At 44.4% G+C, this 15,832-nt stretch overlaps 1 protein-coding gene across 8 annotated transcripts in view; it reads right to left on the reverse strand.

Moving 5' to 3' along the window:
* The window catches only part of LOC144153757 (uncharacterized), a 592,200-nt gene that overhangs the window by 24,581 nt on the left and 551,787 nt on the right, over positions 1-15,832 (reverse strand). For 7 of the 8 annotated variants that reach the window (XM_077685466.1, XM_077685459.1, XM_077685462.1 and 4 more), the window contains 4 exons: positions 13,672-13,802; positions 7,335-7,451; positions 4,624-4,811; positions 189-291 (listed from right to left, as the gene is read on the reverse strand). In XM_077685466.1, the coding sequence (XP_077541592.1) occupies positions 189-291; positions 4,624-4,811; positions 7,335-7,451; positions 13,672-13,802 (539 nt within the window). The remainder of the gene's footprint in view (positions 1-188; positions 292-4,623; positions 4,812-7,334; positions 7,452-13,671; positions 13,803-15,832) is intronic. The other variant, XM_077685464.1, reaches the window with a different exon arrangement.

Here is a 15,832-nt window from a genome sequence, read left to right on the forward strand (position 1 = left end):
GTAAAATGATGCCAGGATGAATTTTTGCATCCTCCATCCTCCCCTGAATCTACTTTCATTGCTCCTTCATCTGTCTTTATATTTTGGCGGCTAAATGGGCCAGAATCGATCAGGTGTGGACCTAATTCGATTGTTAGCAACCTCATATGTGGGCTTAGAGATAGAGCTTATTCATAACATGCACATACCTTGAGCACTTCCTCGAAGACAGGGTTGAGGGTGTGCTTCTTCACTTTGGTCTTGCGCTTGCCGCTCTTGGTCTTGTCCGGCAGCAGGTACACCTTCACATACCTGGGTAAAAAAGCAGGTGAACAAGAGGTAAGACACGACAGACGCAACTACAAAGTGAACAAAAATGCACCCCACACTATAGCATCCTCACGATCTGAGGAGGCATGCCAAAAACCAAAGCTTACAGAAATGCCTTTTAAAGGCCACACAAGTTTCGTGGAAAATAGATGCTGCCAATGCTGAGTAACTTGTGAACACAAAAGCAGACTCTATATTCTGTTTCCTTTGCCCTAATGTGCATTGATCATGGCAACAGCTGAGATCAGGCAGCCAGTACGCAGCAGCCTGAAGTTCAGGGCTGTTGTTGGTACAACATCAACAGCCTCTTTGACAGAAGATCTATCAACTAGAATTCGTCACTATGGGCCCAACTGAAAGTCCCGCAGCACCGGAGAGCAGACCCGTCTAAAGCTTGGGAGCTTTCAACACGACGGATGAAATTTTTCAGGTATCACTGTGAAATTAATGCTTTGCTGCTCGAATCTTTCAAAGATGGCAATGCAGCTCCAGTCTCTCACTGAATTCTTGTCAGTTTCCCATGAATGTTTCAAGCGTAGCCACTTTAGTGACTGCATAGCTAGAAAATAGCACTTCAACCCAAACTCCTTCATTTCTTGGGGCCACAACCATTCATTTTTGTCTGCCTTTACTAGCTCCAGCCAATTCATATCACACTTGGTTGTGCATTTTACATTACACGGGAAGTGGCCACACACACTTCCATTTTTCTGATTATCTGGCCTAACTAAATCCGAATGCTTGGCATGCTCATCCTTTAGAAGTAAGCTTTTTTTCAATGAAATGAAGTTACATGTATCCTCCATAATTTATTCAAACTTTTGTAGATGCTGTAGATACAGTCCTACAGTCTACATACCTCAATAGTTCTTCAAATTTGCGGGCCGAAGCTTACTTTATGCACCTTTTCATTGAAAATGCTACTAGCCAAGAACTGACTGCTTGTACATTTAAGGTTGAACCAGCACTTTCAAAGCCAGCAGCAGTGCCTCTTAGCCATCACAGAATCGTGATCGCTTGGGCTGCTTCTTTAACTGAACACAATTTCAGCAGTACAACCCTTGGAATTCAGCGGAATCAGACAATACTGTCACCGCTGATACAAAAAATTGAATAATATGAATCAGTGAACACTCCGGGCTCCCACAGCAATATTACGGTCTTGGAGAATGGCTCTAACTCACGGTGTGATTTGTGAGTCTTAACTCTTTCACGACGGCGCCATAGGCAATCGGAAGCCGGCGTCCGATGATTTTAAATCTCCCGCAGAATCTGAAACTCGCGCTCCACAGACAACTATTGCCATCTGGTGTGTTCATTGGCAACTTCTCTTTCAATTTTGGTTTTGTTTGTTTATGTGTCTCGTGTGGTGGCGGCGTAGCAAGAGAAATTTGAACCGAAGGGGAAGGGGAGGAGGAAAAATGGCGTCGGGTTCGCGCCGCGCTCCGCACAGTCGGACTGCTGTAGCAAGCACTTCGGCAGCTCCTGCTGTCGATTTTTCTGATTCCAGCAGTAGTGAGGGGTCAAGCAATGATGTGGGATCTTCAGATTTTAGTTAGGACGACGAAGCTCCGGTTCAGGTGCCTCGCACTTCCAACAAGCGCTGGCAGGTAATTTCGTTGTAACTCCGCGCTGTGTTTATAAACAAAACGTGCTTCTTATCTGACGACTGCGGTTTTGATTTTGAGTTTAAGGTCTCGACAACGTACGGCCAGGATATTTTGCCAAATGCGCCGCACCATATCGCGCTATCACCTTCAAGATAACCTGGCGCTAGTGTCAGATTAGCGCTGCAGCGTTCAGGTGCGACGCTTGTCGAGAGCGCTCGATTTTTTTTTCTTGTTTTTTACCACCGAACTGATAAGGATTTTGTGCGAGGACACAAAAGAGTATACCGTAATTACCCGATTCTAACGCGCACCCGATTTTCCTGAAAAAAAACGAAAAAACTTGCACCTCCGATTGTAACGCGCACGGACTCTGTGTGAGCAAGAAAAACGAATGTGAGAGAAACAGGTGATTTATTTCCCGAAGTAATCTCACTCATCTCTCTCCTCGTCGCTCTGCGCTGACCACAACATCTCGTCCTCGGTGCCGTCAAGCGCGTTCGCGATGCCACACTTCATAACGAACGTTCAACCATGGTCGATGGGATCGTGGCCCACGCCTCACACGCCCATCCCGCGAGCTTCTCCAGAGGCGCACGCTTCAGCCGACCGCTCGTTTTGAACGCGTGAGAGCCGCTGCTGCCATTGCTGTTATCAAGCGCGCAAGTGGAACGATTTGACGATTTGTGTGAACGCCGATAGAAAAGCCTAGGCGCCTATGCTTCCTGCGTCCGAAAAATCGTTGCTAAAAGCTTTAGCGCCATCTTGACATGGTGATGGGGATGGGTGAGACGAAATTTCCGCTGTTTCGGTTTCGGTTTCGTATCCGATTCTAACGCGCATGCAATTTCTCGACCTATTTTTCCGGAAAAAAAGTCCGCGTTAGAATCGGGTAAGTACGGTACTTGGATGCACATTTTACAGAGACTCACTCACCCTTGAGTGCCCTCGCGGCATGGCACAGCCGTCAGTTGCGCTAGGTTGACGGGCCCTCAAAAATCCAAAACTTGGTGTACACTGTTGATTTATATATTGAATCATAGCCAAGGAACGTAGGAACAATTTGTATATCTTAAAATACCTGAAATAATTTTTAGTCTCGGTAAAAGTGCCGATTTGTGTTTTTCGTATACTTTTCTTGGGGGCTTTTTTCTGATTACTTGACGAATAAACTGTAAGTAATTGTACCTTTAACAAAATTGTTTTTTTGTGTTTGGAAGAGCAATCTATAAGCTACAATTTCATGCATAGCAAGGCTACGTGTGTCCAGTAGCTCAAGAGAAAAAAAACGTTTTGTGGAAGCACTTAAAATCGGCCGTTTTTCCGCCGTAACGAAAGAGTTAAAACAAATCATGCTACATTTTAGCATTACAACAACTCTGAATGCGCTGAGTTTTACTGTTATAATGCTTGTATTTGTTTGTATTTTCAGCCGTAAATAGTAAAGATGACGCAGTTCCTACCGATGTGTTTTCACACAACGAAAGTGATGAGTAGGCGTGTGCATTTCATTGTCCCTCAAATAATAAACGTAGTTGCTATTTTTGATCAGCAAAATGTAGTCAACTAACTTGTTTACGGAACACACCCAGTTTGTTCAATTACTTCCAAATTTCTTCTACCATTGCGAAGGGCTTGTGGTCCTTTATCTTATCACTTTCGACGCAGCACAAGGCCACTTTTTAAGTGGTGACAGGAACTCCACCTATAGAAACTTTGCATACTGCAGAGCACCACAAGCTTGGCCAGTCGGTCTCTTTTGTAAAAACCGCAAAACTCATAATTTGGCACAGGTTTGACGCAGGACATAGTAGGATTTCTCTTTTAGCACAGTTTCGCCCAATCGGCACAGCAATCCCATCACTACCATCCGAGCAATCACCACCTTGCATGAAGCTTTGTATGCATTCTCTAATGCTAACACAGCACTGTGTGCCCTGTGAGAAACATTATTTGTCTGTCATGGTCAGCTTATAAAGATGCCCAAAGGCCCAGTATCGCAATTAGGCAGTTCTGCATTTCCTGAAAGTACATTACTGAAATACAACACGGTTGCATTGGCGAGCCTTCCGCTTGCCTTCCGTGCTCGGGAAGTGACCGGGTCGACGCAGTGAACACAAGGAAAAGGCACGGACAGCAGAGGTGGCTTTTAGTGCAAAAACACTGTTAATCTGCTTCTTCTGGTTTCATGAGAAACAAGCGGATCCTTTTTCGTGAAGCCAGTTTCATGAAGCCTGATTTGTGAAGCCTTGAAAAATCTGGGCCCATATACTAAATCCTGTATGCGTACTCTGAAGCTGATAAAAATGTTACATACGTACAGAGTACCACATACCCAATGTGGGGCATTGGGCTACGTTTTACAAGCACAAATACACGCTGCTTTTGCGATATTCTGCGGTTGGCATAGCCAAAACGTCTGTCAGTTTTTCTCTCTTTTCTAACTCCGGTAATAATGAATGTTTTGAATGGAACTCCTGTAGTAAGAGATTTCCGGGTCAATTCACCTCACCACCAAAGCATCGCAAAATTTTGACAAAACGTGTTTCGGGGCCCCTTTAACATACCATGCACCTGCTGTACCTACATGCACAAAGACAACAACCTGAAAGCAATAGCACAAAAACCACCAAAATAAGAAAAAAAAAACGAAGGGGGCGGTCAGTCACACAGTGGAGGAGTGTGAAAAGAGGATGCGACTACTCACGGGTCAGAGCGGTTGCGCTTGGTGTCGACTGCCGCCAGGTTCCGGCACTCGCGGATATGCACCTCGAGCAGACCTGACTTGTAGTTGTAGAGGATGGAGAAGAGGGCCTCGCCGGTGACCGCGACCGTGCCGTACCGACCGCCACCCGCCGCACTGTACACGCTCGTCATGCTCTCGCTTCGGGCCTGCTGAGGAAGAACGGGAAAGCCTGATCCAGACACGTTCTTCGCCCCAACTACAGACACAGAGGCGGAAGCCTAAAAGAAGCCCAAAATAGGTCCTTCACACTGGCCGAATCACTGTTGCAGCACCTAAAAGAGTAGAAATACTGCCCCGCTAGGCCCACTTTTTCAAACCACCATTAATGCGCGAGAGATTCGAGCTTAAATCCCAAATCTCATCACCAGAATATTATTTCATCAAACACGGGCATTCAAATTCTCATGTGACTGCTGAAATTCAGTGTACCCGGAATATAGCTCCATCATCTGCCTGTCATGGTAATCTCAATTAGCTGTTCACTTGCTTTCCTGTTCCATTTTGCGCCAGCTGTTTGCATAACCCCTCAAGCTGAACTTTTGAGGTTTCAACAAGCAGACATACCAGGAATGGATTATAGGACTGGCTCCAGCAATCTTCAATGCGATTTGAAGTGTTATAAAAAGCTACTTAACTTTGCAGATGAATCCCCACTATTTAACTTGAAGTGACTGACACTGGACTGGCCTGAAAGCACCACAAAGCCCATTTCTTTTTAACTGCGTGAATCAACCTACCATGTCAATGACAAGGTGGGATACCAACCCCACTTCCTTTGCCCTTCCTTTCTCGTGATAACCAATCAACAGGCAAACAACCAGGAACACACCATAAGGTTCCCCTCAGCGATCTTCAACACAATAAAAATGGTTCGAAAAATTACTTCGCAGACGAACCACCACTCTTAACAGTAACTGGGCTATGTACGAGCCATATGCATAAGTCCAAGCAAAACAAAAATGAACCACAAGGGAGTTTCGTTTTTGATTTGTTTTTAGTGTTGCTATTTCTGAAACACTGACTTATATTAATCTCGTATGTTTCATTAGGGGTTGTTTTATAAAAAGAACTTTTGCATTTTGTTTGTCTCCCAAAACAAAACAAAAACGAAACTCCCTTATGGGTCACTTTTGTTTTGTTCTAAGCAATGGTATGTCTGAAACACTGAATTCTATCAATCTCGTATGTTTCATAAGGGACTGTTTTATAAAAAGGACTTTGACAGTTTGTTCCGCTGCCATTATAATAAGTGATCAGGTTTGCCTTCAAATGCGCTCACTACGGCAAGCACATTTGCGCTATAGTGGAGGCAAGAAAAGCAGTTGCCAGTGAGGAAACGTATTACAGAGAATACTGTTATGATAATTAATTATAATCATAATGATAATTTATGTCAGAGGAAACAGACGCTGCATAATTTCATTATGCCTGTGTAATTGCTTGGTCAATGTTTCTATTTCTACCCAGAAAGCTTGGTCACAAAAATTGCAAAAAAATACAGGAATGAGAAGTCCGAAATTCAAACTTTACTGGACATGAATGCTGCGTTATAGTTATCTGCTCTCCCATATTTGAGAAAAAAATAATAAAATAAGGTTAACATCTAGAACAATAAGCAACCCAAAGCTGCTACACAAACGTAATAAAATTAACCGGCCATTCCAGTTTGTCCATTATTTAATAAAGATTTGTCACAGAAAATCAGTCAAAATCTTAAATCACAGCTCTTACAGGTGCAGCATCGCTGCTGCACATTTTCAAGCTCTAAGTTCTAAAGGGTGATGATGCCAGGCAGTCGTGGCAAACTGACACAATGCCCATTTTTCTAGTTCAAAGCGTTCTCATCGTGCTGCCAATGTTTCTTATAAAATTAATGTGAAACATGGCCGCCGTACTTCCTTAGAGCTATTCTTGTCAAACATTTGCACCCAGCCGACATTGTACTCCGCTGAAACTTTGTCATAAAATGTCCCAGACTTTTTGTCCCATAACTTGTCATAGATAAGTGTTGAACTTTCTTTCAGTGCCTTAATCTTCCTGTCACGACAGAAGCTGATCATGGGAACAATAGCCTTCATTACCAAGCTCTACACGTGGAAACAATGTGACAGTTTGCAAAGCTGCATATCCGCTGAAAAGACCACTGAAAAAGTTCACAGAAGTTATGTTTGTTTTTGTTAGGCCCATTTGTATACTATCATGACACCAGGTTGCAAATGAATGACTCAAAATCCTATTTCCATGTAAAGTCAGTAAGAACTTTTTAAGTCAGTAAGTTTTTGATTTTGAAGATTTATCGCACCGAAGCTACACCTAGGCTATCAGGTAGGCCATAGTAGAGGGCTCCGGATTAACTTTGATGACCTAGGGATCTTTAACGTGCGCATAAACCTCAACACACAGGCGTTTCTGCTGCTTGCCTCCATTTGAAAAGCAGCCACTGAGGGGGATCGAACACGTGTCCTTGAGATAAGCAGTATAGCGCCTTAGCCGCTGCGGTGGGTCACATGACAGTTCGCAAAGGCTCATAACAGCTGAAATCATCACTACAAAAACTCGCATGTTTGCTTTTGGTAGAAACAGTCATACAGAATCACGATGCCAGATTGCAACTGAAGGATCTGAAACAGCTGCCTAATGTCAAATCAGGAAGAACAGAAGCCGGCACTCACGCTCACGCCAATGGAAGACAGGCTGGTCTGACTGCGGCTGTAGATTCGCTCCAGTTCATCGTCCCGGTGACTGCTATCTCGATCCATGCTGTCCGCACTACTCTTGACTGATGAGCTCTGGGAAAAACAATGCAAGGGGATTGGGAGGAGTACAGATTACTACAGCGCAATGTTTGTGATAAGCATCACTATAGGCACCGGACACTGCAGTTTGCGCGCGACTCCAGCGCCGCCTCTCGCCCCCGCATAGCAACTCCGGGTCGGTGGATGTCGCGACCGGCCGTTCAGCGCAAGGAAAAACACACGCGCTGCGTGCGGTTCGACGTTGTGTATAATTGCAAGTTGCAGGGTCCGAAAGGATCAAAAGGATACAGGAAAGAATTAGTGGTAGCACCGCTACTACTGCGCGAAGGACAGCCACAATCGCGAAAGGCAGCCTGCCATCGTTCTGTACAGGTTTCGCGCTCGGGCAGCCGTGGGAGAATAAGCGTCGCAAGAAAAGATTTTAGCAGTAAGAAAAGTCAAGGAAGTAAGAAAGTCATGCCATTTTTTGTCAGTGGAAGGAGTAAACTTATGAGTACGATTGCCGTCTGTCGCAGACAGGAAGGGCCGTAAAACTAAAACGTTTGCTTTCAGTGTTCATACACATCACGCGCTGCGATGAATCGTATGCCGTCGTAGTAGTTGCATAACACAAGGTATTACCGCTTCCGTCACTATTGTTTTATCAGCAGTAACCTTTTTGTAGCAACATTCACGGCACCGAATGGATACCAAAAGGCGACACGAGAATATGCATTCACAGCACTTCGCGGGTGATGCCAAAAGCAATGTCAAGACGGTCAATACGCATCCCGCTTACTGCCATACTTAGTTCCCCGAAGTGTACATAGTTCGGCCACGCATTCCCAGCGAGAGCGTGGAAAGCTATCAAAAGCAAGGTTGCATTCACTCGCACTGACTTCTTTAATACGTTTTGCGTACTCTGAAAGTTGAGGTTATTATTGTTTATGCAGAGGATGGGGAGGAGAATTCTTTAATGCGATTTTCGTACTCTGAAAGTTGAGGTTATTATTGTTTAAGCAAAGGATGGGGAGGAGGAGGAAATGCTTTCTTGGAGAATTCCGAACGGCCTGAACAAACTGTATCCCAATTAGCCGCTAAGACGACTCTAACATTACTCACAAGATAGAAGCCGAAATTAAACGGAATCTTCGTAAAGACAACCGCCACTCCGCAGCAGATTTCGAACTGTGTGGAACTGCGTTTACTTTTGTCAACAGCTTAACGTTTGGAATGCGTTGTTCATTAGTGACCAGACCAACCGAGCTGAAGAAGGGCAACCGAAAAAGTAACCGTAGTGTGGTTGCGCGAACAGAGGAAACAATAACACAAACACGGTTCTGTCGTGCAGCGCCGTTGTATACGCTGGCTACTGACCTGAATTGGCGCTGTAAATAACCTTCCCTTGTGTCAGCTTGATCGTGGCTCATATTGAGTGGGAAAACACTGGGGTTTGAGAATTTAAAAAGATGTTTAATTAACTGAAAAAACTGGGATTGCATATATAGACGGAGGAGCACTCAAAGAAGACGTCTGACGCGCTGCTCGGGCGTGGGGCGACTCCCTTGGGCGAACAGCACACACACGCACCACGCGAGAGTCCAAAGCTCGCACCATACACGCTCGGTGGTGTGAACATCCGGCCACGGTCGCTGCGGCGGTGGTGGTTTCGAGTGCTTCGTGATCCGAGCCCGGTCCCCTCGGCAGGCCGCCGGTGTCTGATTTCGTTTTCGCCTCTCCGCGCAAGCATTCCCGGCGCGCGATAATTATTTGATGCTTCGGAGACGGCTTACACTTGCTGCGAATGGGACTTCGGAATGGGACTTCGCAACGATGTCTGTCCCGTCAATTTCTTTGACGGCGCACACGCGCGCGGGAACGTACAATCTCTAACTTTTCGCGCACGCGAGGCCGACAGTAGTAGGTCAGCCCCGTAATTGTCCGGAAATCGCACAGAAGCACTTGAGACACGGGGAAACTATTTGCCAGAACAGTTTTCAAGGTCTAGACACCTTTCAAAAACAATTGCAGAATCGCAAAAACAAACCGAGAGGTGCCGAATATATGAACACGCGGCCGCCGTCTGCCTCTCACCGACCCGAAGTTAGCTCAAGCTTCCGCGGGGCGGCGCTGGGGGTACTTTTTCGTCGCGCCCTCTGAGCAGTGACCGGTGCCTATATTGCATTACTGCTGTACACAAAAAGGTAAAGGCTCGAAGCTTGCTATTACAAGGCCTCAATCATCGATAATAAAACACAATAAGAAAATAGCAGCATGTATGAGAGGACTGCAGACTGAAACTTCACCGCTAAAACGAGTTCTACTCTTTAGCAAATCTGCACAACCACATGATTCACCCCACGTTTGAACAGTCAAGGGTTAAATTGTAAGCTCTTTCATTTTTTGTTCAACAGTGAAACGAAGAAGAAGACACGAGTGCTGATTCTCAACTGACTTTTATTTCGAAGGAAAGAACATAGTCTAACCCACTGATAACAATATTGATGTGCCACAAAAAAGCCGTTGTTAGAACCAGTAATTGTTATAACAAGGTTGGGCAGGAAAAGTTACTTCTGTAAGCGTTAAAGGGTGTTCACCCAGCATTTACAAAACAGAAACGCAATTGCATGGCCGAACACCCAGGCTTAGCCATGCATGTGCCAACCGACTCCACAGGGCCCCAGGAAAGTCTTTGCATCAAATCCTTGGCTGTTTCTTTCTTTTTTAACGATTGGGAGATTGCATGCTACTAAAGTGGCATTGTTTTCTGCCTTATTTTAACATCGGTAATTAAAAGTGGCCTAGAGGATCCCCTTTACCCTGCTGTAGCTTTATTTTAATACAGACAGTGTTGAAGAGGTAGTACTTCCTGCCTCTGTTATTTTTCGGTCCAGCTGACAGCAGGAGATAATAGGGGCAGTCAGGAGTTCTCTTCATTCAGGGATAGCATGGCTGCATAAAAGACACCAACTTTTTCTCAGTGTTAGAAAGATAGAAAATGCTGCAAGATAGAAAATGCCAACACCATGCATCCAAGATCTCTCACAGATCTGCAATTAATTTACCTTACGTAGTCTCATACTGCCAGGCGCAATTGTTATAACCAATAATGAGGAAAATGAGCATTGTTATAAGTGGTTTATTTTACCATATACAATATAGAAAAGTGACGGTGCCACAACTGTTTATTGTTATATCCAATATATTGTCATAACCGGTCTTGTTATAAGTGGGTTGGACTGTACATAAGAAAGAAGGGTCACTTGGGAGTTGGTGCCCGTGCCGTATTCTCCGTTTGTCCTCGTCTAAGCCGCGCTCTTGAACCAAGAATGAATTTATACCAACTCGCTGAACTTACCATCCTTTTAAAGAAAACCCTTTGATGTGGGGATTGTGAAGGAAGCTATGGCAAAGATTGTGACTCGCAGTTTAGCACCAGTTGCGAGCACACATTCCCATGCAAAGCAAAGATGTCACGTAAAACCCATTTTGGGCTATAATTTGGCTACAGCGCAAGTGTGAAACATCCGCCCCTTTGGCTCTGTGTGCAGCCGAAAGGAGCACTTCCCAGGACAAGCATTTTTGAACAAACTAGTGTTTAATCAGCTCAAAACCTTGTGGCTTTTGTTCAGCAACTTCTATCAAGGTTCCACAAACAGAAACTGCCAAAGCTTTGAATGAGGAGAAAAACCCACCAATAAGGCTGTCAGTCAGAACAAAATTGCATTTCATTTATTTGCTGTAGTTGTTGGGATGGAACAAAACAAAAAAACAAAAGACAGTGCTAATCAATGCAGAGAGAGAGAGAGAGAGAGAGAGAGAGAGAGAGAGAGAGAGAGAGAGAGAGAGAGAGAGAGGGGGGGGGGGGGGGGGGGGGGAGGGAGAGAGAGAGAGAGAAAAATGGAAAAAGGAAGGCGCAGTCAATTAATTTTTACTAAGGCACTGAACGGAACAGCTGCAAAAAATGACATACGCTGAGATAAAACCACGAACTAGGCTGCTGCATTCGGATCAATTAATCCTCACTGAAGAATGCTTTATCTAGTGTTCAAAATCAAACCCCATAACAACAAAAGGGTTTGCAGACAGGCCAGTTGGTACATTGTAATACGAAAAAAAAAAAAAAAAAAGACAGTGCGAACGACAGGACGAAGAAAGGAACCACAAACCACAGGCGCTGACGAACAACTGAGCGCTTTATTGCAGCAGAAAACTGATTTAGAAAAAGGTAGAAAAACAAAAAACAACAAAAAGAATTGTTCTTTATCATTCTTTTTTGTTTTTCCATCTTTCTCTATATATTTTTTCTGCTGCGATAAAGCGCTCAGTTGTTCGTCAGCGCCTGTGGTTTGTGGTTCCTTTCTTCGTTCTGCCGCTTGCTGTTTTTCATCGTATCACCATAAAAAAATAGATGAGTAGACAGAGACAGGGAAGTCAGCGGTGACTTATGGCATGCAACTTGATTTGACGTAGCATGAAAGGGCTGTCACGTTTCACCAAGATGCTTATAGCCAGGCTCCATGAGCGCATGCACATAATATAAAAATACGACTCAATCCAATCAGATGAAGTAGACGCAAATTATGCTTTTTTTTTTCATTTCTTTTTTACAGTTCTAGTATACTCGAGCACCTGTCCTCTCCAAATGCCACAGCTACTGCCAAAAGCTAGTGACAATTACTGCCATCTTTTGTGCAGAGAGCTGCAAGACTACACTAACCTCTTAAGAGCGAACATTTTGAAAAGAAAAAAAAAGTTGCTTGTTTGTGGCCACATTCTAAATTCTCATTTAAAAACTGAACAGATGGTTGCAACTCCAATAACATGTTTTACAAGCCGCATTTTAGTGACTGAAACATGCTGCTCACATGCACAGTGCTCTGCCACAACATGCACTAAAGTAAGAAAAATTATTCTCACACATTTTTAGAGTACAGCCACTCGCTAAAGCATGGTTCAGCACAGGGTGTGTGGCATTAGGAACCGCCACTTGAGCCACCCCGTCAAAAGATGTCGTCGATTAATTGTAGGGTTTAACGCGCCAACGCAACGCAGGCAATGAGGCGCGCCGCAGTGGAGGGCTCCGGGTTAATTTTGACCACCTGGGGATCTTTAACGTGTGCCGAAATCTCGTACACACAGGCGTTTTTGCTTTTCGCCCCCATGAGACGTCAAAAGATGTCACATGTGGCAAAGAGGACACATGCAAATGCCCTGCCATAAACAGAAACCTAAACAGGTCGAAACAAAACAATTTTAGCTTACTTTCTGCCATGCAGGGCCATATCTAAACTACAGAGATAGCATTAGGGTAGGTGGAACACTGAGCAGCATGCGAGATTAGATAAAATACTTTCAAGGTGTGGCCGTGTGAGCGCTCAGAAGTGAACAAACCCGGTCGAGCCCCACACAATGGGAAACGTGGTTTCTAGTAGCCCTCGAAGACACAAACGATAGGAAGTTTGCACAGCTCCTAAGAGGTGGCAGCACAGTTCAAGCCATCCACGGTTCAACAATGGCGGGAAAGTTCAAACACGGCGCAGTAATATTACAGCAGCTACCTTGGGGGGATGCTTCTATACTGCCATGACTTTATGGCACCGATTTTTAAAAACTTAGCCATAACACATTTAAGAGCACGGAGCAGATACATATTAGCATCACACCAAGTGATCTGCAATGTTAGAAAGCACCAACAATCAAACTCCGACCCCAAAATTCAGCAGAAACTCTACATTCATACGGAGAACATGGGATATTCGGCAGAAAGGTATGATGCGTGTATTAGAATGTGTTGCCTGTATTCTTTTGGGAAGTGTTTGCGTCATGTAGTGTCGAGAATCTCGCATTGAATGAGGGTGTGGATTACAGACAGGTGTTCTCCACACCTGCTACACAGGGGTTGCGAGTCAAACATTTGATTGTGATTGATTATGGGGCTTAACAAGCTGACGCAACGCAGGCGATGAGGCTCGCCGTAGTCGAGGGCTCCGGATTAATTTTGACCACCTGGGGATCTTTGACGCGCGCCAAAATCTCGTACAAATGGGTGTTTTTGCTTTTCGCCTCCATCCGAATGCGCATCAAACATACCAGCAAGGTAAGCTGAATGAGGAAATGTAGCAAAATGCACATTATTGCAACAGGCCCTGACCTATGTGAGGCATTGCCGCACATAGCTCAGGTAACACATGAAACATAAAATTAAAATCTGCGTTTCCAAAAATGACATTCAAAAAAAGGAAGGCGGGAAGTGAGAGAAACCAATCCTTACCTCATCTGCTCCCACGATGGCAATGGTAGGCAGAAGCTTGCTCGAGTCATCGCTGCCGCCGGACGAGTGTCGGGAGCGACCGCGCAACCGACCACGTGGGGAGGACCGGTGAGAGCCGCTGCTGTCGTCGGCTGCGGTCCCAAAGGTGACAACAGTTCACACAATCACTCAAGCGGGTTCAACCAAACTGCATGCCATACTTAATGTCTGCCTTTTTCATTAAAAGGGTTCCGTGGCCTGCAACATCACGTGTGGCACAGGCATGAACAACATGCATGACTACACATGCATCTGTTAGCGGCTGCTTAAGAAGTCAAGGATTTTAAGCAGTAATTCCTGCACCGTTTGAAAGGAAATCAGGTCAGCTACAAATGTAAACTCCGAGAAACTTTTTCTTGGCGGTGCTAAACACCAGAGTGAGGGCTGCCTGTTTTCATTTTCTGTCTTTTATTTTTTTATATAAATTGTTCATCTCCAGCAATTGCCAAAATGTGTTTGTTGCTTTGCTTGTGTGTTTAGACTTCATTCTTGGTGCCTCAAAAATGAATAAGTGGTAGTTTCTCTTCCAAAAAAAAAACAAGTGCTTCAATGTGCTTCAAAGTAAAAGCGATTCTTCTAACCCATATAGCACAATGCAAGTCGGAAAAAGTATGCCCTGCCATTCCAAACCTTAGTCGTCATGACTGTAATGCAGCCCCAAAATGGACAGGAAGTGTACGGTTTGTAAAAAAACAAGACCAAGTATTTCCTGATTTGAGCGGTACGACTCGAATTCTAGCTTCCTTAGTGCAGCATCATAATGCTACATAACGCACACCTATTGCAAAAAATGGAGACAGTAACCCCCGCGCTGTTATTGTTTATCTAGGGAACGCACAGTATGTACGAATGCAGCGACTTGATCAACAGTGAGATCTAGACAATCCTCCTCTTAACAAGTATGAAAAGTGGAGCAATGGTCTTCTTCGTCACATTTACACGCTCACATTGATCGTACAATTCCCATACTCCCGCCGAAAGATTGCAGTGGGTAGCCGCAATGCATTGTATTCGAGAGGACTGCTCCACGCAATGGCGATCTCAATTTGAAACTAGGAAAAGAAAGAAAAAAAAACAATTTTCATTGTCTTTACTGTGTATGTTCTGAGGTCACAAGACAAAGAGTGAATTGCTTGGAACTTGCTGGCGACAATGTAAACAAGCTTTGTGATACAATCAGAGTTGCACAATTGCATAGCAATAGCCCACAGTCATTTTTATCAGCAGTGCTAAACAGGGCTGCGCTTTTATAAATGTTTTTACACCGGAGCTTCCGAATGTGAATTACAAGTTGAGGTCAACCCAGGTATGTCAAATCTACAGGCGCATTGCAGCCGGAACCACAAAGGTATACAAACATATGCTTGCAGCCATAATAGATGACAGTAACAGGGCTGCAGTTGAAAGAACACAGAAAGGTTTGAAACTGAGTGCACACGTATGGCTTTTGCAAATTGACCGATCATTACATGTTTCCAAAACCAAGACATTGTGGCATCCTGTGAAGATACTAGTACTATTTCTGTGACATCCTCTCTCTCCACTGTTTTCTAGCCGTACACATGCACTTTCAGAGGCACTTTCAAGCATCAGCTCAAATGAAAGAGGGTTAGTGAGACGTCAATGAAGAGTTGGTCGGTCAGTGTGCTGTAAAGTTTACACTGCCAGTTGTCAGTAGTTAGTAAAGCAGGTCAAACTTTGCTCTAAGAAACGACAAAGCAGAAATTATTTGCTGCAGAATGGTCGATGCATGTTAGTGAACACATTTAGTCAAATTTTTGTCACATTTAAAGAGTCGCAAGTCAATCCTGTACACCAGTGACAAAGCCTGCTTACAACAAACAATGTATATAATGTTGAAAAAAGTTGGACACTTCCGCGCAAGTCTGCAACATGCACAGCCAGATCATAATTTAAGCCAAGCCAAGCCAAGCAAGCTATATCCACAACCAGAAACATAAGCTCATACCTTGTCAGGCTGTTGAGAGAGAGAAAGAGAAAGAACAGTAAAGAAAAAGTCAAGCACAAAGGAAAGGCAAACTGCTGCACAATAAGCACACAAACATGCAAGAATAATAATTAAAAAAAAAAAAGAAACACAGCGGCTAAAGGCGTGCACAAC

This window comes from Haemaphysalis longicornis, unplaced genomic scaffold, assembly GCF_048455015.1.
Source record: "Haemaphysalis longicornis isolate Haplotype H1 unplaced genomic scaffold, Haemaphysalis longicornis Haplotype H1 scaffold_9, whole genome shotgun sequence".
NCBI classification, from domain to species: Eukaryota; Metazoa; Arthropoda; class Arachnida; order Ixodida; family Ixodidae; genus Haemaphysalis; species Haemaphysalis longicornis.